The sequence below is a fragment of the Schistocerca nitens genome, chromosome 6 (assembly GCF_023898315.1).
Source record: "Schistocerca nitens isolate TAMUIC-IGC-003100 chromosome 6, iqSchNite1.1, whole genome shotgun sequence".
NCBI classification, from domain to species: Eukaryota; Metazoa; Arthropoda; class Insecta; order Orthoptera; family Acrididae; genus Schistocerca; species Schistocerca nitens.
In genome coordinates, this window is record NC_064619.1 from 454,174,964 (window position 1) to 454,198,430 (window position 23,467).

At 38.8% G+C, this 23,467-nt stretch overlaps 1 protein-coding gene across 3 annotated transcripts in view; it reads right to left on the reverse strand.

Moving 5' to 3' along the window:
- Positions 1 to 23,467, reverse strand: part of LOC126262522 (GATOR complex protein WDR59) — a 299,723-nt gene that overhangs the window by 57,727 nt on the left and 218,529 nt on the right. For all 3 annotated transcript variants that reach the window (XM_049959194.1, XM_049959192.1, XM_049959195.1), the window contains one exon: positions 2,780 to 2,961. In XM_049959194.1, the coding sequence (XP_049815151.1) occupies positions 2,780 to 2,961 (182 nt within the window). The remainder of the gene's footprint in view (positions 1 to 2,779; positions 2,962 to 23,467) is intronic.

The window sequence follows — 23,467 nt, forward strand, 5'->3', positions numbered from 1 at the left end:
ACAATTCTCGCCTCGATCTTTGTTAGTCATTGTCCTACACCCACCTATCCTCTTCCCTCTCCAAAGCCTTCTACTCCACAAGCGCAAGCACAATCTTTTCGCTTCTCTCCTTTCATGACCCCCCCATCTCAGTATAACCTGCCAATTGCACCTAGCTGCCCTTCCCTCTCTCCATCTTGCCCCTGTATGCTAACACAAAAAGCACTTCATCATCAATCTCCCACTCTCTACTCGCCCCCCTTTGCCCCAGCCTCCTCCTCAAGTCTAAAGTAGCCTTTTTATTTCACATGTTTGTCACTCAATATCTCGGCTATCTGGTGAGTAGCAATCTATCCTTTTCATAGCATTGTCAAATAAAAGTAAAAGCAAATTTATTACAAAAATCTTAAAACTTCAGCTTTCTATTACGTCTTTATATTATCACCATTTAGATTTGAGTATTTATGTTGATAAGGCTTTGCACAAAATTCTGGCACCTAACATTGCAGCCAGCTGTTGACAGATTCTTGAAGTTCTTCATTGGAGTCAAAGCGTTTGGAGCCAAGACATTTTTTCTGTGCACGAAGAGTTGGAAATGACTTAGAGTCAAGTCTGAGGTGTAAGTGGATTTTCAAAAATGCCCTATTTGAACTGACCTAAGAATTCTTGTATTTGTTTGACAAAGTGATCAAGAATTGTTGCACAACAATACAATGCTGGTTGTCAAGAGACCTTCACTGTTCACTCACAGTCTTGTGCAAAAGAGCCAAGAAATCTAAAGAATGTTGTCCAACAGCTGACATAGGTGAAAGAATGATTTTCATTACTTTTACCATCAACCTTTGTACAAGTTCGTTGCTGACAACTGACAGATGACCACTTCTGTCATCTACCTGAATTTTCAGCCTATCACTATTAAACAAAGGATACCACTGACACACACACTGGTGTGTATACAACACAAATTTGATATTGGATATCAATAGCTGTGAGGTTTCCTTTACTACAGAATGGATTTCATATCTGGATGGATTTTCAATTGCAGTGCTTATTTTGTATGGCTATGTAGGCAAATGAGAAGCAATGGAAGTTTCTCACTATCCCAGCTCAAAGGACAACACAGACCTACTTGTGAGTCAGTGAAACTGTTCCAGTCCCCTCACTGCCTCCCATAGTATGTGAAAACATAAGTTACTTTCCAGACTGCCTTCATGAGCAACAGTTTGCACAATTACAATGAAAATAGCTGTTTGCAAGTTTTCACAAGACTGAATAATAGTTCTGTTGAGAAGTGACACACTTAAGACCGCACACAAGAAATTTAAATCAGGTCATAATTACTAATATGCTCAACAATTCCTGCTCCTCAGAAAGAGATAAACATGTTTTCCATTGATTTTCTCTTTTCTAGCACCTGTTCATAATTTCAGGCCTCTTGCCACTGATATTGGCACTTTTCTGCCTCATTCGTTAGGTCAACAACTTCTGGCCATAAATATTAAGAAAACAGGCATGTGCTGGTAAAAAGCTTTCAGTTTAAAGGCTTAACAATTTACAGACAAAGAGTGCTCTTGAGTTTGGTACGTGTCCAACAGAAATTGTACACTTCAAGAAAAGACTAATGACTACAAGTGAAAGAGTATCTTTATGCAATGTCAATAAGATTATGAAGATATGTAAATGCAAGTATAATTTTGGGTGAACATCTGATGATGAAGTGGGAATCCAAACATGTAGTAAGGGTAATGCTTCTACAGTTACATTTATGTTCAAGATATGTGCCTAGGAGAACAAGGGGAATTACAAACACAAAATCTGATTACAAATATATCACCGTGAGATTGCTGTATGGATAAGTGTAGATATTCCTTTCAATTGTTGATACACTGGTGGAGCACTGTCCAGGTGTCCTCGTATGCCTCCATAGTTCTTATAGTTCTTCAGCATCTGCTTTACTGAGGACTGCATGCATGTATTCCTTTGACCAGGATACTACTGATGCCAAGCTAAATATTTCGCTGGCCATAACTGGCTTTTCCAATGGGTCTTTCTTATATCTAGACTACATATATGATAGTGCATACACAAAATGCTACGGAAGTTGGCTCCTTGCATTGGTGTTATCTATCATATCAACTAAAGGAGTGGTCCGATCTTTTAAGGCAACTTGGGATGCTATGAATGATACTGGCAGCTGCTTGAACACATTATTGGATTAGTATTTCAGCAGACAACATCTGTCACCAATGTCGTTTTTGGAAACAAGACAGCTACTATGTGCAGATAAATGTGGGTTCCATACGCACGGACCATGTAAAACTAGCTTGCTCTCTTTGTTCATGACAACCAAAGACAGTATATACTGGTACCTAGAGTGACGCTGGGTTCCTTACTTTAGACAAAGTTTTTGATACAGATCTACACTGTCTCCTACTAAATGAAATATGCGTGTGCTTCTGGGATACTCAAATTGGTCTATAGTCAGATTGAAGATTCCATATCGAAAAAGAGAAATTGGTAGTATTCTGGGTTTATCTCAAAATAGAGTAGTATGAGAGAAAGAGAAAGAAAGGGAGGGAGAGGGAGATGGAGAGGGAGATGGAGAGAATAGAATTTTTTAAATGTCATTCAACATTTTCCATTGCTGGATATTAAACACAACAAATTATTAAACATGCATCTGAGAATAAACTAAAATAAAACACAAAATGCTGAATGTATTTAATTTTCTGAAGACAGAATTAAATAACACTGAATATGGTATAAGTAGTAAGAGGGCTAAAATGAACACTGAACTTACTTTACAGACTTAACACTGTCAGCATCACAATGTTCTCGATGTTCCGCAATTCCAGAAGCAAACTTAAAATCGTCCAGTGAATCAGACCACGAGTTGGAACGATTTTGTTTCAGTGTAGGATAACTTGATCCTTCAAGGCTTGTGTCTACCTGATGTATCGTGTGATATGGGGAACCACCAGGCTATTAAAATAAAACAGACCATCAGAAAATGATCATTTTTACAGAAAATAATAAAGAATAATGAGAAAGGCAATCACACATCTGTAGCTGAGTGATGTGAAGCACAGAGACACATATAGCAGCAGAGCAACATCCCACTCCATATCTAGTTCCAGTACACATTGCTCACTTCCACTAAGACAATTGAAAACAACCCAACCACCTGTGGGGTGTGAAGAGTGTGTGTGTGTGTGTGTGTGTGTGTGTGTGTGTGTTGTGTGTGTGTGTGTGTGTCCATCCCCTTAAATAAAGAAAAGAGCAATGAAAGCTAAAAGCTACTAACATCCTTGTGCTGTTACATGTGTGTACGTGTCATGCACAACTCAGCTAGATGAGAGTGGTTGTATTTCTTCATTATTATTTATTGTTTCATCCTGCAATTTCCATCTTCATTATGGAGAGTAATAAGTTTAAAACTTTACGAATAATATTGCAGTAAACATTTCATAATTGCTCTATACTCTTAATGTGGATATACTTATTTTAGACATTAACACATGTCAAGGAAGATAAACACAAAAGTATTTTGTAAATAGTTGAAATGTCTGTCTCAAACAAATTATTTCTAAACACAATGTACATAGAAATACACGACGGCTCATCAACAAAGCAGCACAAATGTCCAGTAATGCTGCTGTTACAAATGCTCAACACGTACCAAACTCCCTGACACGCATCTCCAAGTTATTAAGTTCATGCTACATAAACAGGATCAGATAAATAGAAACAAGACCTAACCAGCTAGTAGTCATTACAATGGGCCACAACAGAAAGGAAAGTGACTCAAGTCAGAATACTGGAACTACATATTTTAATGACCAGAAGAATAAAGGGGACTAATTAATTATTTTCATAACTGGTGTAAAGAGTTAGAATTCCCCAACATAAGTTACAAAGAAAGCTTGTAGACTGTGTACAGATAAGACTGTTGTTAGAAGAGAAGGAAAACTAATTGATAAAATAAAGATGAAAGTGAGACGTAAACTAAAATGCCTAAGAGAATTTGTATATTTATCTAAGAGAAATGGATCAAAATAAGTCTTATCTGAGCAACAAAAACAATGATATGCTTCTGAAGTTAAAATTACAATTCAGATTTCTGATAGGTATAAGTGCAAATATAGGGCTAAAAAAATTACAATACTAAATCAGTATTAGCTGGTGTATTACTGTATTTGTGTAAGAAGTATCAATGGTCCTGAATGTCGCAGGAATAAATTTATGTTTTCATACATCATACTTGAAAATAATCAGCTCTTCTTATATTATTTATAATTTGTTACTGTGTTTCAATATTTCTATACATTTGTGCCATAGTTTTTAAGTTGATGACATAAAATATGAAGAGAGACATCATATATATATATATATATATATATATAGAGGGAAACATTCCTTTTTTCCTTTTTTCCCCCTAAGGTAAGTCTTTCCGCTCCCGGGATTGGAATGACTCCTTACCCTCTCCCTTAAAACCCACATCCTTTCGTCTTTCCCCTCCTTCCCTCTTTCCTGAGGAGGCAACAGTTTGTTGCGAAAGCTTGAATTTTGTGTGTATGTTTGTGTTTGTTTGTGTGTCTGTCGACATTCCAGCGCTTTCGTTTGGTAAGTCACATCATCTTAGAGGGAAACATTCCACGTGGGAAAAATATATCTAAAAACAAAGGTGATGTGACTTACCGAACGAAAGCGCTGGCAGGTCGATAGACACACAAACAAACACAAACACACACACAAAATTCAAGCTTTCGCAACAAACTGTTGCCTCATCAGGAAAGAGGGAAGGAGAGGGAAAGACGAAAGGATGTGGGTTTTAAGGGAGAGGGTAAGGAGTCATTCCAATCCCGGGAGCGGAAAGACTTACCTTAGGGGGAAAAAAGGATGGGTATACACACACACACACACACACGCACACACACACACACACACACACATATCCATCCACACATATACAGACACAATATATATATATATATATATATATATATATATATATATATATATGATGTGACTTACCAAATGAAAGTGCTGGCAGGTCAACAGACACACAAACAAACACAAACATACACACAAAATTCAAGCTTTCGCAACAAACTGTTGCCTCATCAGGAAAGAGGGAAGGAGAGGGAAAGACGAAAGGATGTGGGTTTTAAGGGAGAGAGTAAGGAGTCATTCCAATCCCGGGAGCAGAAAGACTTACCTTAGGGGGAAAAAAGGATGGGTATACACTCGCACACACACACACATATACAGACACAAGCAGACATATTTAAAGACAAAGAGTTTGGGCAGAGATGTCAGTCGAGGCGGAAGTGCAGAGGCAAAGATGTTGTTGAATGACAGGTGAGGTATGAGTGGCGTCAACTTGAAATTAGCAGAGATTGAGGCCTACGTGGAAGTTTCCCTCCGTTTTTCGCACATCACTGACAATTTTTATCCGCTTCCCATAAAAAATTCCCGTTTTTCGTACATCACTGATAATTTTTATCCGCTTCCCATAAAAAACTCCGTTTTTTGCACATCACTGATAATTTTTATCCGCTGCCCATAAAAAAATTCCGTTTTTCGCACATCACTGATAATTTTTATCCGCTTCCCATAAAAAAAAGTTTTCCGTTTTTCGCAAATCACTGACAATTTTTATCCGCTTCCCATAAAAAAAAGTTTCTTTCCTGATGAGGCAACAGTTTGTTGCGAAAGCTTGAATTTTGTGTGTATGTTTGTGTTCGTTTGTGTGTCTGTCGACCTGCCAGCACTTTCATTTGGCAAGTCACATCATCTTTGTTTATATATATATATATATATATATATATATATGAGGATTAAATTTAACAAAAAAGTAAAGCCACATTGTGTGCATCATATGTCAAACTTCTATTTTCTTCATATATTCATCTATGTCTATAATGCAGAGTGCATTATTACAAAACTAGTGCAAGTACTAGGGGTGTGTGTGTGTGTGTGTGTGTCGGAGATAGAAGTTGATGAGAAAATGGGAAAGATATGGAGGAAGAGAGCTATTATCTGCACCAATCAGCTGGTAGAAATTTTATGACATTCACGAGATCTACAGCAAAATAAAGAAACAAGGATTAAAGAAATGTTTTCTGTTAGAAGTCTGAATTCTTTTGCTTCTATTTTTAATGTGACGCTGTCACAATTACTTGGGTTATTATAAAGCAGTGTCTGGGATACTGTTTCTTACAGTTAAAGGTTTTCTTTGAAATTGTTAATTTACTGGATACTTGAATATGTGCTTGTATTCTAAGTGAAGATACTACACTCCTGGAAATTGAAATAAGAACACCGTGAATTCATTGTCCCAGGAATGGGAAACTTTATTGACACATTCCTGGGGTCAGATACATCACATGATCACACTGACAGAACCACAGGCACATAGACACAGGCAATAGAGCATGCACAATGTCGGCACTAGTACAGTGTATATCCACCTTTCGCAGCAATGCAGGCTGCTATTCTCCCATGGAGACGATCGTAGAGATGCTGGATGTAGTCCTGTGGAACGGCTTGCCATGCCATTTCCACCTGGCGCCTCAGTTGGACCAGCGTTTGTGCTGGACGTGCAGACCGCGTGAGACGACGCTTCATCCAGTCCCAAACATGCTCAATGGGGGACAGATCCGGAGATCTTGCTGGCCAGGGTAGTTGACTTACACCTTCTAGAGCACGTTGGGTGGCACGGGATACATGCGGACGTGCATTGTCCTGTTGGAACAGCAAGTTCCCTTGCCGGTCTAGGAATGGTAGAACGATGGGTTCGATGACGGTTTGGATGTACCGTGCACTATTCAGTGTCCCCTTGACGATCACCAGTGGTGTACGGCCAGTGTAGGAGATCGCTCCCCACACCATGATGCCGGGTGTTGGCCCTGTGTGCCTCGGTCGTATGCAGTCCTGATTGTGGCGCTCACCTGCACGGCGCCAAACATGCATACGACCATCATTGGCACCAAGGCAGAAGCGACTCTCATCGCTGAAGACGACACGTCTCCATTCGTCCCTCCATTCACGCCTGTTGCGACACCACTGGAGGCGGGCTGCACGATGTTGGGGCGTGAGCGGAAGACGGCCTAACGGTGTGCGGGACCGTAGCCCAGCTTCATGGAGACGGTTGCGAATGGTCCTCGCCGATACCCCAGGAGCAACAGTGTCCCTAATTTGCTGGGAAGTGGCGGTGCGGTCCCCTACGGCACTGCGTAGGATCCTACGGTCTTGGCGTGCATCCGTGCGTCACTGCGGTCCGGTCCCAGGTCGACGGGCATGTGCACCTTCCGCCGACCACTGGCGACAACATCGATGTACTGTGGAGACCTCACGCCCCACGTGTTGAGCAATTCGGCGGTACGTCCACCCGGCCTCCCGCATGCCCACTATACGCCCTCGCTCAAAGTCCGTCAACTGCACATACGGTTCATGGCCACGCTGTCGCGACATGCTACCAGTGTTAAAGACTGCGATGGAGCTCCGTATGCCACGGCAAACTGGCTGACACTGACGGCGGCGGTGCACAAATGCTGCGCAGCTAGCGCCATTCGACGGCCAACACCACGGTTCCTGGTGTGTCCGCTGTGCCGTGCGTGTGATCATTGCTTGTACAGCCCTCTCGCAGTGTCCGGAGCAAGTATGGTGGGTCTGACACACCGGTGTCAATGTGTTCTTTTTTCCATTTCCAGGAGTGTATAATGAAATAATATTTTGGAATACTGAACATTGCTCAGTACCAGCTGATTAAAAAAAGAATAACTGGGACAGTTAGTGTCTGTTTCCTACAGTAAATAACCTGATGCATAAGTGAGGTAAGCAATGCATGAACAGTAATAAAGTAAACTTTCCTTACTACTTCAGAAATCATAGCTTGAAGCATATGACACTTTTTAAATTATTTTACATTTATTTATAATGTTTGATAATTTGTTAAGAATTTGTGCATGATATATTGTACAAAATTGTAGCCAACATATGCTACAAAACCTGATGTTACAATTAATTAGAAATTAGGCACGTGAAATAAAGATAAGTAACACATAACAATCACCAGAAGGAAGACTATATTTGAAAATATTAAATGCTTACTTCTCTCTTTTTGTTAGTCTCTGGTTCAAAGTTATGAAACAGCGACAAAACACTACTTCCCATCTACTCATATTAATACAGCAGCACTAAATATTACATAAATTTTCTATGTTGCAAATAAAATTAAATTACACACAACCCAGACAAGTTTCCACAAATAACATGGATAACAATTACAAAATTACTCTAATTATTAGATGGTCACTAATGAATGAAACACACACAACACAGATGACTGAGTTTTCTGTACTAAGACAGTCTAATTCTTTAATGAACATTACTCCTTGAGTCCACAACATATAATTTCTGTTGGCAAACAAACACTGAGGCATTATGCTTAATAATTTGTATTTGTAGATAAAAAGTAACTTAATTTGAGGAGCAAGAAATGTTATATTATCACTTCAGCATTCTAGTTGCTTTACTGAACATTTCTACTCTTCTTACCCACAGCATTTTTTTCTGTTCTTGTACAAAACCTTATGCAAATCCTTCTCTCTAGTTTCCTGGTCAATACTATCAAATTTAGAGTAGGTGGCTGTATTGTCATCCTCGGCAGTAACTACACGTGAATTTGTAATTTCATACATTCTGACCTAAACCACTACCAAAAAATGTTATAAAATACAGAAACAAAATTTAATTTATTATAAAGTGTTTTGTCTCTATTGTTCTTTTCTTTAATACACTACCGGCCATTAAAATTGCTACCCAAAGAAGATGATGTGCTACAGAGGCGAAATTTAACCAACAGGAAGAAGATGCTGTGATATGAAAATGATTAGCTTTTCAGAGCATTCACACAAGGTTGGCGCTGGTGGCGACATCTACAACGTGCTGACATGAGGAAAGTTTCCAACTGATTTCTCATACACAAACAGCAGTTCACCGGCATTGGCTGGCGAAATGTTGTTGTGATGCCTTGTGAAAGGAGGAGTAATGCATACCATCACGTTCCCGACTTTGATATAGGTCAGATTGTAGACTATCGTGATTGCAGTTTATGGTATCGCGACATTGCTGCTCGCGTTGGTTGAGATCCAATGACTGTTAGCAGAATATGGAATCGGTGGGTTCAGGAGGGTAATACGGAACACCATGCTGGATCCCAATGGCCTCGTATCACTAGAAGTCGAGATGACAGGCATCTTATCCGCATGGCTGTAACGGTTCGTGCAGCCCCGTCTCGATCCCTGCGTCAACAGATGGGGACATTTGCAAGACAACAACCATCTGCACAAACAGTTCGACAATGTTTGCAGCAGCATGGAGACCATCACTGCGGTTAACCTTGACGCTGCACCACAGACAGGAGTGCCTGCGATGGTGTACTCAACGACGAACCTGGGTGGACGAATGGCAAAACGTCATTTTTTTGGACAAATCCAGGTTCTGTTTACAGCATCATGATGGCAGCATCCGTGTTTGGCGACATCGCAGTGAACGCACATTGGAAGCGTGTATTCGTCATCGCCATACTGGCGTATCACCTGGCGTGATGGTATGGGGTGCCATAGGTTACATGACTCGGTCACCTCTTTTTCGCGTTGACGGCACTTTGAACAGTGGACATTACATTTCAGATGTGTTACGACCCGTGGGTCTACCCTTCATTCGATCCCTGCGAAACCCTACATTTCAGCAGGATAATGCATGACCGCATGTTGCAGGTCCTGTATGGGCCTTTCTGAATACAGAAAATGTTCGACTGCTGCCCTGGACAGCACATTCTCCAGATCTCTCACCAATTGAAAATGTCTGGTCAATGGTGGCCAAACTACTGGCTCGTCACAATACGCCAGTCACTACTCTTGATGAACTGTGGTATCATGTTGAAGCTGCATGGGCAGCTGTACCTGTACATGCCATCCAAGCTCTGTCTGACTCAATGCCCAGGTGTATCAAGGCCATTATTACGGCCAGAGGTGGTTGTTCTGGGTACTGATTTCTCAGGATCTATGCACCCAAATTGCATGAAAATGTAATCACATGTCAGTTCTAATATAATATATTTGTCCAATGAATACCCGTTCATCATCTGCATTTCTTCTTGGTGTAGCAAATTTAATGGCCAGTAGTGTAATTCAGAGCATAAATTCTTATTACTGTTCAAATGAATGACCCACTTAGACAGAAATTCTTAAACAATGGTTGCTTAGATATCAGTTGATGTATATGAAATGCTTTCACTACTCTGTTGTTTCTGAAGTCTTATGTTTCTCTTTATGTGAATATACATTCGCAACTGTGGGCATTTCAAACCTACTTCAAGGCATGTGCAATATTACTCAGTCACAAATATACATATTATGCTTCATGAATGGTTTAATGCTCAATATCAGTTAGAGCTCTCTTATCTGTGAAGAGGATTCATTCTAGCATATATACTGCCCTTCTGAATCTCAGTTTATATTTCAAATGGCTGCAGCAAGTACTGATGAGCAATAAACTTTGTAAAAACACAAAATAATTCTGTTTCTAAATTAGCTGACTGGCATAAAAATTAAGGAAGAGTTAACTCATACACAAAACACTCATAAAAGAAAACTAAAGTGATTCACCAATCAAAGGGATCCATCCAAACATTAAGTAAAATTAAATCTTTTGAAAGTCATATGGGACTTATTCTTATCACACATTCAACCAAGTAAATATGGGTTATATGCAACAATGTTACTGAAATATCATGGGTATATTTGCTGCATAAAGCAGAGATGTAGACAGTTTGTAGCTTGTAATGCGAAGGCCTTATCTACAGTAAACGATAAAAAAATGTGTCTTGGGTAGTATGAATATGAAGCTTGTGTGACAATCGACGCAATAATAAAGAAAATGTGTATTATTTGTGGCAAATGAATAAAGTTCACAAGATTACTGAAACTCTAGAGATGATTTTGGGTGAAGTGTAAATGAAGAAATGAAGAGAAAAATAGACAAAGCTGGAAAAATCCAAATAATGCCTAATCCGTTAGTTCCTGTGCCTAACGTGACACGAAGAAAATGTGACAAATTTCACTGGATTATTCATACAGTTTTTTCCTGTTTGAGGAAAATGACCGTTGTCTCATCATGAGACAGAGATACAAGAGAACTCCCAACATTTTCTCCTTTGGTATTGCTTAACCCATAACCCAACATAGAAACTCTTATAACAGTTTCAACCTTGGAAAATGCAGTATCCTGAAATCATTTTTAATCTCTTGAGATAATATTTCAAGAAAAAATGCCAGAAGTTATAGGAACTGTCAGTCTCATATTTGGTGGAAAGTGTCAATGAATGAATAATTTTAATACATAGCTCCTATTGTTACAGTGAAAATGAGTGTTGAGGGAGGGGGCAGAGGGGGAGGGGGAGGGAGATAATTTTACTGGGGAAAGAGTGATATCGTAACTTGAGAACTACTGTGATTTCTGATGTGTTGTGCGTGTGAAGGTGCCACCAACAACTTGTCCTTCTTTGGGCCAAAGGGCAATAGTCCAGTTTCCACAAATGAGCATGGAACACATATTTTTCTTTCAGAAGGTTATTTATATTTGTGCATGCTGACACCAATTGGGGGAAAAAAACTTCCATGGTTAAAGTTTTCAAAATAGGCTAATGCCCTTTTCTTTGAATAAAGTTCTCACTATTCCATCCAAGAGTGTAATATTATCAAATTTTTTGTATTTTTGGACTACAAAAGAGCAAATTAATTTATAAGCAATATTATTATTACTGTACGTTTTATGTGTTACATTACTTCCTATGTCCTCCATCAATTGTTATTTATTCCACCAAATTATGAACACACATTTAAAAAGTTGAAATATGTTTTCAAGTAGTTAGATTTTCCAGTTTACTACAATAGGAAACATAACTAATTCATGTTGTATATCTGTAAAGGTTATTATATTCTTCTGGCTTATGGGTAGTAGTCTATAAATGTGTACTATTGCGTAAAGAGGGCACTGGTCTGATACAATTAGCATCTTCCCATTTAGTAACTTTTCTCCCTTTAGTTCAATGATAAGAAAGGTATAGGTAGACATTTAATCTAAGATTTTGTAGCACACTGCAAGTTTCTTGCGTTTCAACCATGCAAACTTATTGCGTGACTCTGTTGTTTTAAGAAAAATTACTCTCTCCATACTTGCTGGGAGAGTTTCTTCTTCAAACATGGACATCATTTAAAATTTGCAGCATTTGAAGGTAAGATATATCCACAACCCAAAATTATACTGGAGAATAAAACCATATAATTAACTGGAACCATAATGTCTCTGGTTATTAAACTAAAAGGCTGAAGTGACAGCATTGTTTTCACACTTTTGGAAACTACATGAAATAAACATGCGTTGTTCCAACATGATAATGTAAGATATTTCCCCTTGTTACTGTTTCAGCAAATCCTATCATCTTTCTGTGCTTCACCTCTATGGTTCTCTCATTCTTACCCTTTTTATCTTATTGATCTCAATGTAAAATCACAACAATTACATTATATGGCAAGTTTAGTAGAATAAAATTCAGCAAATCTAGAAACATTTAAGAAAATGGGAAAAAAGATACATTTACATTGAGAACTCTACTATCAAAATATGAAGTGTTCTATAAAAACTGTTTAGTAAGTGAACATTGTTAAGCTTAAACTGCCTCTAACTACACTCCTGGAATTGGAAAAAAGAACACATTGACACCGGTGTGTCAGACCCAACATACTTGCTCCGGACACTGCGAGAGGGCTGTACAAGCAATGATCACACGCACGGCACAGCGGACACACCAGGAACCACGGTGTTGGCCGTCGAATGGCGCTAGCTGCGCAGCATTTGTGCACCGCCGCCGTCAGTGTCAGCCAGTTTGCCGTGGCATACGGAGCTCCATCGCAGTCTTTAACACTGGTAGCATGCCGCGACAGCGTGGACATGAACCGTATGTGCAGTTGACGGACTTTGAGCGAGGGCGTATAGTGGACATGCGGGAGGCCGGGTGGACGTACCGCCGAATTGCTCAACACGTGGGGCGTGAGGTCTCCACAGTACATCGATGTTGTCGCCAGTGGTCGGCGGAAGGTGCACGTGCCCGTCGACCTGGGACCGGACCGCAGCGACGCACGGATGCACGCCAAGACCGTAGGATCCTACGCAGTGCCGTAGGGGACCGCACCGCCACTTCCCAGCAAATTAGGGACACTGTTGCTCCTGGGGTATCGGCGAGGACCATTCGCAACCGTCTCCATGAAGCTGGGCTACGGTCCCGCACACCGTTAGGCCGTCTTCCGCTCACGCCCCAACATCGTGCAGCCCGCCTCCAGTGGTGTCGTGACAGGTGTGAATGGAGGGACGAATGGAGACGTGTCGTCTTCAGCGATGAGAGTCGCTTCTGCCTTGGTGCCAATGATGGTCGTATGCGTGTTTGGCGCCGTGCAGGTGAGCGCCACAATCAGGACTGCATACGACCGAGGCACACAGGGCCAACACCCGGCATCATGGTGTGGGGAGCGATCTCCTACACTGGCCGTACACCACTGGTGATCGTCGAGGGGACACTGAATAGTGCACGGTACATCCAAACCGTCATCGAACCCATCGTTCTACCATTCCTAGACCGGCAAGGGAACTTGCTGTTCCAACAGGACAATGCACGTCCGCATGTATCCCGTGCCACCCAACGTGCTCTAGAAGGTGTAAGTCAACTACCCTGGCCAGCAAGATCTCCGGATCTGTCCCCCATTGAGCATGTTTGGGACTGGATGAAGCGTCGTCTCACGCGGTCTGCACGTCCAGCACAAACGCTGGTCCAACTGAGGCGCCAGGTGGAAATGGCATGGCAAGCCGTTCCACAGGACTACATCCAGCATCTCTACGATCGTCTCCATGGGAGAATAGCAGCCTGCATTGCTGCGAAAGGTGGATATACACTGTACTAGTGCTGACATTGTGCATGCTCTGTTGCCTGTGTCTATGTGCCTGTGGTTCTGTCAGTGTGATCATGTGATGTATCTGACCCCAGGAATGTGTCAATAAAGTTTCCCCTTCCTGGGACAATGAATTCACGGTGTTCTTATTTCAATTTCCAGGAGTGTATCTTTAATAGAGAGGTACGTATGTCCTAACTCACACATAACTAACAGAAATGTTTCTCATGATTCACAGGCCTGTCTGCTTTCACAAGTTTTATCCACAATTGACAGGCTTTTTACTATTAATAAAACTGTGCATAAACTGTCTTCATTTTGAGGAGGCTAATACTGTAGTTTATCATTATAGCAAGGCAAGGGTACTATCACCCAAAACACATTTTTGTGTGTGCTCTTCATGTGCATTAAAGGTTATTATATTTGTGTGACAGTTCCTGTTTAGTGCAAATTGAATTATTTTTATAAGCAACAAATTTACACAGAGTTCTGTGTCAAAGTGAAGGCATAAGAAACTTTGAAAATGATAATGATGTTCTGAGAGGCCAAATGTCTAGCATGATGTCACAGGTCAAATTCAGGTATTCCTATAGATCTTACTGCAAATGACCTGCCTATATAGAACATAGTAGAGTAGAATAGAAGTTTATTGTCTCGTAACATAAAATTTCAAGCCACTGACTTAATATACAGTACTGAATAATTAATTAATTAAGCAATTAATAATTTTTCTTCATAAGTAACAAACTTTTACAAATTAACAGCCCTAAGTACTTGTTCTCTCCTGCTCAAATTACTGAATAGTAACATTTCTGCACTAGTTTCTCATATAATATTTTTTTCAGTGTTTCTAAATTTATCCAATAGGAATTTAACCTTCCTTTCACTTTGTTATAAATTTTCATACCCATATAATGTGGAGTTTGAGCATAAAGTTTTAAATGGTGGGTGGGCAGCATAAAATTATTTTGATTTCTGGTGTTGCAGTCATGTTGAAAATGATCTGCCACAAATAAATCAGGGTTTCAGTGTACAAAGATAATCAGCTCATATATGTATAGTGAAGAAACACTTAATGTACTTAGATTTTTTCAGGAGCGGGTGACATTATTTTCTTCACCCTACATTGGGCATATTTCTAATGATGGTTTTCTGAAGTTTCAGTATTCGACACGTACGATTTGAGTTACCCCAAAATACAATTCCATATCTTATTATTGACTCAAAGTAGCTGTAATATACTACTTTTCATATGCCCATCTGGTAACACTGTATGATATCCTCATTGCAAATGCTGGGATATTATATTTATTTGCAAGGTATATGTGATCACCATGATAGATTTTTATCTAGTTGTATTCCTACGAATTTCACGTAGCTAGCTTCCTTCAAATCCTGATTTCTATGACTGGCCTGAATGTACCATTTAATTTTGTTTGTTTTGTTATAAACTCCATTAACTGGATCTTTTCCATGTTTAATTTTAACCCATTGAAATCAAACTAGTTATCTAAAAACAAAGATGATGTGACTTACCGAACGAAAGCGCTGGCAGGTCGATAGACACACAAACAAACACAAAAAACACAAACACACACACAAAATTCAAGCTTTCGCAACAAACTGTTGCCTCATCAGTAAAGAGGGGAAGGAGAGGGAAAGACGAAAGGATGTGGGTTTTAAGGGAGAGGGTAAGGAGTCATTCCAATCCCGGGAGCGGAAAGACTTACCTTAGGGGGAAAAAAGGACAGGTATACACTCGCACACACGTGTGTTTTCAGGGGAATATGTGTGAATGGATATGTGTGTGTGTGTGCGCGAGTGTATACCCGTCCTTTTTTCCCCCTAAGGTAAGTCTTTCCGCTCCCGGGATTGGAATGACTCCTTACCCTCTCCCTTAAAACCCACATCCTTTCGTCTTTCCCTCTCCTTCCCCTCTTTACTGATGAGGCAACAGTTTGTTGCGAAAGCTTGAATTTTGTGTGTGTGTTTGTGTTTTTTGTGTTTGTTTGTGTGTCTATCGACCTGCCAGCGCTTTCGTTCGGTAAGTCACATCATCTTTGTTTTTAGATATATTTTTCCCACGTGGAATGTTTCCCTCTATTATATTGAAACTAGTTATCTAATTTTTCTAAAGTATTTAATACAGTTTGTGGAATTTGGTCTATGCTATTACTTTCAATGATTACAGATGTGTCACCTGCAAATAAAACTGAGTAACACTCAATATTAAGTGGCAGATCATTTATATAAAACAGAAATAGAATGGGACTTAAGACAGAACCTTGGGGGTACTCCATGTGAAATAATTTTCCATTTTCAAGTATAAGTTCCTCTCTCTGATGATATGACCACCCTTTGTCTTTGATTGTTTAGATAGGATTTAAACCAATTCTAATAGTGTGCCCCTAATTCCATACTTTTCCAGTTTACAGAGAAGCAAGAAGTGATTCGCACTGACAAAGGCCTTTGATAGATCACAAAAAATTGCTGTGGCATGTAGTGAGTTGTCTAAAGACAAGCTAATTTTTATCAACAAAGTGATGTATAGCAGAGACTGTGGTTTTGCCTATTTGAAATCCATACTGACTTTCTGAGATTGTTTTAAATTTTTCTATGAACTTTTGAATTTGTATTGTGACTACCCTTTCAAATATTTTTGATAGTCATGGAAGAAGAGAGACTGGGTAACAGTTTTCCATATGTTCTTTTGTGCCTTTTTGAATAGTGGCTTAACTACTGCATACTTCAGTGCGTCTGGAAAATAACCTTCTTGAAGTGACAGGTTAACTATTGTAGTTAGTGGCTGTGCAGCTATTTTTAACACTTTTGTTGGTATTACATCCCATCCTGCCGATGTTTCACTTTTTAGTGATAGTATCACATTTTTTACAACTTTTACAGTAATTTTGGTAAATGTACTGAAATGTTCACTTTCAAATTGCTCACTGTTGAAGAAATTTACATTGTCTGGGTAATCTTCCACATGGATGACTGATTTGTTTACATTTATAAAGACTCCATTAAATAATTCAGAAATCTGAGCAGGATTTACAATAGTTTTATCCTCTATCTTGATTTCAGAAATATAATAGTCTCCACCTGTGGCACCTGTTTCAGCTTTGATCACTGACCGTAATGCCTTTGATTTGTTTTCACTATCCAAAATAAATCTATTATTTGCCAGTTCTTTGGCTGCCTTTACAACTTTATAAAAAAATATCTTTGTAATTTCTTGCATAGGTAACAAAATCAGGACTTTTGTTCAAAAATGTTCAAATCTGTGTGAAATCTTATGGGACTTAACTGCTAAAGTCATCAGTCCCTAAGCTTACACACTCTTTAACCTAAATTACCCTATGGACAAACACACACACCCATGCCCAAGAGAGGACTCGAACCTCTGCCGGGACCAGCCGCACTGTCCACGTCTGCAACGCCTTAGACCGCTCGGTTAATCCTGTGCGGCTAGAACTTTTGTTATGTTTTAGTTCTCTATGTAGCCGTCTTTTCCTTGCACTAGAGATTTTTATTACTTTAGCAATCCACTTTACTTGTTTATGATGTACAATAAGTGGAAAGTTTAATTAAGAACGTGTATGAAGTTTTCCAAAAAAGTAGCAAAATTTTCAGAGCATGAAATACTATCATCTAAAGCCCATTGCACCTTATTTAATCTATGACAGAATAGCAAGGTGCTACTGTTTTTGGTCACTCAATAAACAGAGCAAAATGATTAGAAAGTCCTAAATCATCAGATATATCATTTTTTTAATTAATGACTCAAACCAATTGTATGATGTGTGGTAGTAAATGGCTATATTATCATTTTTTTGCTGCTAACAAAACCTAAAATTTATATCAAAATGAAGCATGCTTTGAGTAACTTGTTCAGACACTCTCTGGAACAGCTTTCATGCAGTACATGTTGAGCAGTTTTTTAGAAATTGATCACCTTAGACAGTACATGCAATCTGCAGCTTCAGATTTAATATCTGAAATAGAATACTCTAAGAATTAACACAATTCCATGAGTCTTACATTTCTTTTCATGCAATTTTAGACATTAGCACTTTTGTTAGCTTCTTCAGTCTACATGCTGTGCGATAACTGACAATATCAGAGTATTTTGTTTTATTTATTTTAGAAAACTACTGGTTACTTGTGTGTCGAAGAGTGCACATCAATAACAGAGCCCATCACAACCTTCAAAATTTTTCTTTAGCACTGCCACAATACTTCTCAAATACATATTAAATAAGTAGAAAGTATTAAAACTAACATTACAGAAAAATTTTAAGTTACTGCTAAAAACGACAAAACACATAATTAACCTGTTAATATATGTCACAAACTAATCACCTAAATAATGAATTCTCTTAAGGTGAAAAAACCGCTACAAAATACACAACTGGTGCACCCACAAGGAAGCTACTAAGTAAGAGCCAAGTGTTATCAATTTATTTTTCCAAAGTTCATATAACATAGGGTGTGTTAAGATGAAAAACGTTAAATTAGTCATAGCAGTGTTCAGACTAAAAGACATATAGAGATTGCATCTGGGTCTGAATGTAGATGAAGCAGGTAGTCCATAACACACATGAGACAGTGTATAATAAATATGGAATAATATTAGGATAGTGAAAACCTTGGAAACAATGCAAAATTTTATAGAGAAGAAATATCAACACTTACTGATAAGATGAAAGTTCAAAAGGACATGTCTATTATTGTTACTTTTTTATTTTTTATTTTTTAAAGAATACTTAAGATTTTGAATTTCTGTTCTCCTTCAGAACAGGAAGATAAAAACTCACAGTGTGGTGGATGTAGTGTGCAATGAGGTAGTTGGGGAAGACTGTGAGGGCAAGGAGGGAGGGTGAAGAGAGATGGTGGAAGGCCGCAAAATGTGTGAAGAGCAAAGAGAAATAGAAACGGTTCCAGAGATAGATGGAGATAGAATAATTTTGTTCCCCAGCTGTAAGGAGGAAACCAGTTAAAGAAAACACAAAAGGAAAGCAGAAAGAGCTGAGACTAAAAAAGAAAGATAAGAAACATAATACAACAATGAAAAGGGAAATCAGAACGATCTAAAATCAGGGACAGAGAGAAATGAAACAAAGGCAAAGAGAGAAATGGATAATGGAAGAGGTGGTATGCAAGAACAAGAAGTTGATGAGGCAGTAGAACAGGCAGTTTGACTTCCAGGCTGTCCCCCCCCCCCCCCCCCCCCCCCCCAAGTTTGCTCTCATTTCCCTCTCATCAGTGTTCCTATATATTCCTCCTTCATTTCCGTTCTAGCTCCATTTTCCCCTGTTATTGGTTATAAATCTTCCTAATTTCCCTTGTCATTGTTTTCATTTTGAGTGGAATATGTTCTTCACAATTCTGAAGTTATAAGTGATAAAATACAAGAGGCTACAGGTTATCTAAAAGTTGTACAGAAACCATACTGCAGTTCTAACAGTTGAAGGTATCTTCCATGTGATTCAAATTGAATAAGCAGTGAAGCAAACCAAAGAAAAACCAAGATAGAGCTTCTTGTAGGTGATTGTCTACAGCTGTTAAATAATTTGGAAAAAGCATATCTGTGCCATCAGATGTACAATTTTATGTTTATTCTCTACCAGGCTCGATTATTACAATCATATTCAAGAAGGATCTGTTAATGTACAATGTTTTTCTCCTTGAAGATGATTGTAACAATCAAAATTGCAAACATAAAATTGCACAGCCGATGCCACAAATATGCTTTTTCAAAAAAAAAAAAAAACACTTCAGCGAAAAGAAAAACACTTAGGCTTACCAGTGACATTGTGACTTTGTTAGAGACAGTAAAGGCCACAGAAGATCAGTTAAACAGAATGGATAGAGGTGAAAAGATCAGATGAACAAAAATAAAACTAAAACATAGGTAATGAAGTGTAGTCATATTAATGATGCTGAAGAAGTTGGGTTAGATAATGATGTATTGAACTATGAGCAACTGAAGTAGATAGTATATAAAATGTAGTTTTATATGTCCTCTGAGAGACTGGCAATTTTGTTTGTGTGTGTGTGTGTGTGTGTGTGTGAACTTCCTGCTCTGAAGAAAACAAGAGTTAGACAGCCTAAATAGTTACCTCAACTTTCTTTCTAATTGCGCACAGTTCAGTACTGTATTTTAAATATAAAACTCTGGAGGTTAGTTTAAAAGATAAAAGAATAACAGCTAAAAAGATAAATGTAGCGCAACAGACATTTTTTGGCAGTTATTTATGTATGTTCTCAACGTTAACAAAATAGCCCTTTTTATCTCATGACTGACATACTCCTGCCATTATAACTTTCACAAACTGGAGACACATTGAGAGAGTGTAAGGAAGCCTTCATGAAAACACCGTAAGAGAGACGTGGTAGTTTCCAGGTTATAGGGTTAACATACAAAAATGATAGTTACTATATGGGAGCACACACAAAGATGTTATCTAACTCTTGATTGGTTGATATTCACAGACCATAAAATATGGTGCAACATACCCATATCAAACAGCTTAAGTACAAAAATTATCAAACAAACAGCAATAACTTGAAGAATAATACAAATGGTTTCCCTATCCCCAGGTGCATTAGTAATTGAAACACAAGACATGGTCCACACTGAGAAGAAAGTAATGACTTACACATAACAGCAATTAGTTGATAATAAGAAACAGGGTGGCAGAAATGCAGGGAGTGAGTGCCATCGAGCAATACAGGGAAACTAATGTCTCATTAAGAAAAAATAGATTTTAAAATTATACCTGTAAAAAATTTTTATTAAAATTTCTAAAATATGTCTTGGTCTTTGCTTACATAAATCTAACAACAACACATACGAAAAAGTACTTGGAAACTCTTAGTGCCCATATCTATCAGTGAACTTGTCTGCCATATGAAATACTCCATGCACTTTCCAGGTGTCAGAAAAAAAAAAAAAAATTACATGCTGCAGCTACAAACTCTGTGATTTTGTGAAGAGGGTTCAGTAACTAATCAGAACAATACATAAGGAATTTTGTGATTTTTGCAGGTGGCACAATACATGGACAGGTGAGTGAAGTAGGGGAATTCATGAGCAAACAAAATTTCATCATCTCAAACCTGGATCTAAACTTCTCACAGTGTCTCTCTCTCTCTCTCCTTCATTTCTAGACTCCACTGACATTTTTCTCTAAATCCTGTTGGACATAAACTCTAAGAAAACTCACATTCAAATCAACACTAGTACACACTCTGAAACTGGCACAAACATGTCCATTTTAAGTACACACTCCATTGAAAAATGACAACTTCATACTGAAATTAGGCTGACATAATGTAGTTTATGCCATACTCTTCCATCTGGAGATTGTAGTCCAGCACAGTATTATGGACAGACATTGTAGAGTTCAGAAATGAAGGGGAGATGATACAGACATGCACAGTATGAATATATGACTGGTTTATTGAATATATGACTAGTTTATTTTGTGGCTCCATCTGTATTTTTTATGAGACTAGTGCAGAGGTTCACAGTATTTGTTTTTCAAAAGATAACTGAACATGTGATATAAACAAAATATCTACTTATACAACAGTTTTCCAACACTAAAGAAGTTTTTTCAATTCCATCCCCATAGAATGATTCAAATTTTTAAAATCTGTAAATCCAAGAGTGAAAAGATTTCTTTAAAATTTTTCTTGAAGTTTGTTTAACACCGAGTTAAAAGGTGAATATCTGAAATAGTGTTGGAATGACTTCTCTATTAAGCTCCTGGATAGCCTATTTTATCAGGTTACTAGATCACAATAACAGCAGTATATTCTGTATTTTTCTTGACTCTGAAGCACAAAGCACACTGGTTAACGGTAATAAAAGTTAGCAGTGATGGTTACACTCTTGTATAGTAAGTAATAGTGCACAACACCATATTTGTTCCATGAGGTGCTCAGTCAACCATATCTTTTTCTTGTGTTAGGGAACATTTTTTATTACCAGTTTTGGATAAGCGTGGTTATTTTGATCAAATTGCTCAATGATAAATAAGGAAAGAGACAAATTTTGGTACAGACTGATTTTTGTTTTTTGGCACCCACAAAGCAGATTTTGAACTTGTCCAATGAACAGTCACAATACACTGTCTTTGCAAATTCTCAAGCACACTAGGGTAGATCTACTTGCAATAAAGCATAAAAACAGTTTTTATCAAAGCCCTGTGTTGTTCTCCCTGAATGTAGAGAGGCATTCATATAAACAATTTTCCTTGAGACAAAGAAACCACTCTCTTGCTGTTCTTTCCCCAATGACATTCCAACCATACATTCAGACTGCATCCACTGCTTTCACTCCTCAATTAAATGTGAAAGGAAGAATGTGCAGGAAATGTACCTGTTTTTCAACTTTACACTTAGGTTTTTATTGTTTATGACAGTTCTGTCTTAAATATGTGATTAAAAGCACAAAGTTAGTAATAATCAGCATCATTTACTGCAGTTTCTTTGCCACTGGCAGTGTCTGCTTGGAACCCAAGCCTCTCCATGTTTTTTGGCCTTCACACAATCTCTCTGTCACTACTCTAGACCATTACCCTCAAATATTCTGAATGATTACTTCTACTCTTTTAAGACTCCTGTCCCTTGACCTTCCCTTCTGATTCTTCGCGTCCATCTTCATATCACAAACCTCTGAATCACTCTCTGCACATTCCCAAACAGTTCTAATAATTTTTCTCATTTTATTTCACAGGGGTCCCTTGTGTGTTAGCTTCATAAATCTTCCATTTCTTCTCTCTTTAATTTTTGTTATGCCTATCCAACACCACTCTGTAGCTACTGCTTCTCCATGAATGAGGAGATACAGTGTTCTCAAAGGCACAGAATTAAATGTTTCCCTCAACTTGTCAGAAGATAGTGATCATTGGCAAAAAAGTTTCACATCTATGTTTTCATACACTTTTGAGATAAGTTTAACTCATGACAGTATAACTGACAAAATCCATCCCACTCTCTGGAAACTTAAGTGTATGTTTTTTTAATCTATTGTGTTTTTTCAGTCATGGCCTGTGTGACATGTAGGTCTTTATACATGTTAATGAAGTACTTGAAATGTGATAAAGATACACTCCTGGAAATGGAAAAAAGAACACATTGACACCGGTGTGTCAGACCCACCATACTTGCTCCGGACACTGCGAGAGGGCTGTACAAGCAATGATCACACGAACGGCACAGCGGACACACCAGGAACCGCGGTGTTGGCCGTCGAATGGCGCTAGCTGCGCAGCATTTGTGCACCGCCGCCGCCAGTGTCAGCCAGTTTGCCGTGGCATACGGAGCTCCATCGCAGTCTTTAACACTGGTAGCATGCCGCGACAGCGTGGACGTGAACCGTATGTGCAGTTGACGGACTTTGAGCGAGGGCGTATAGTGGGCATGCGGGAGGCCGGGTGGACGTACCGCCGAATTGCTCAACACGT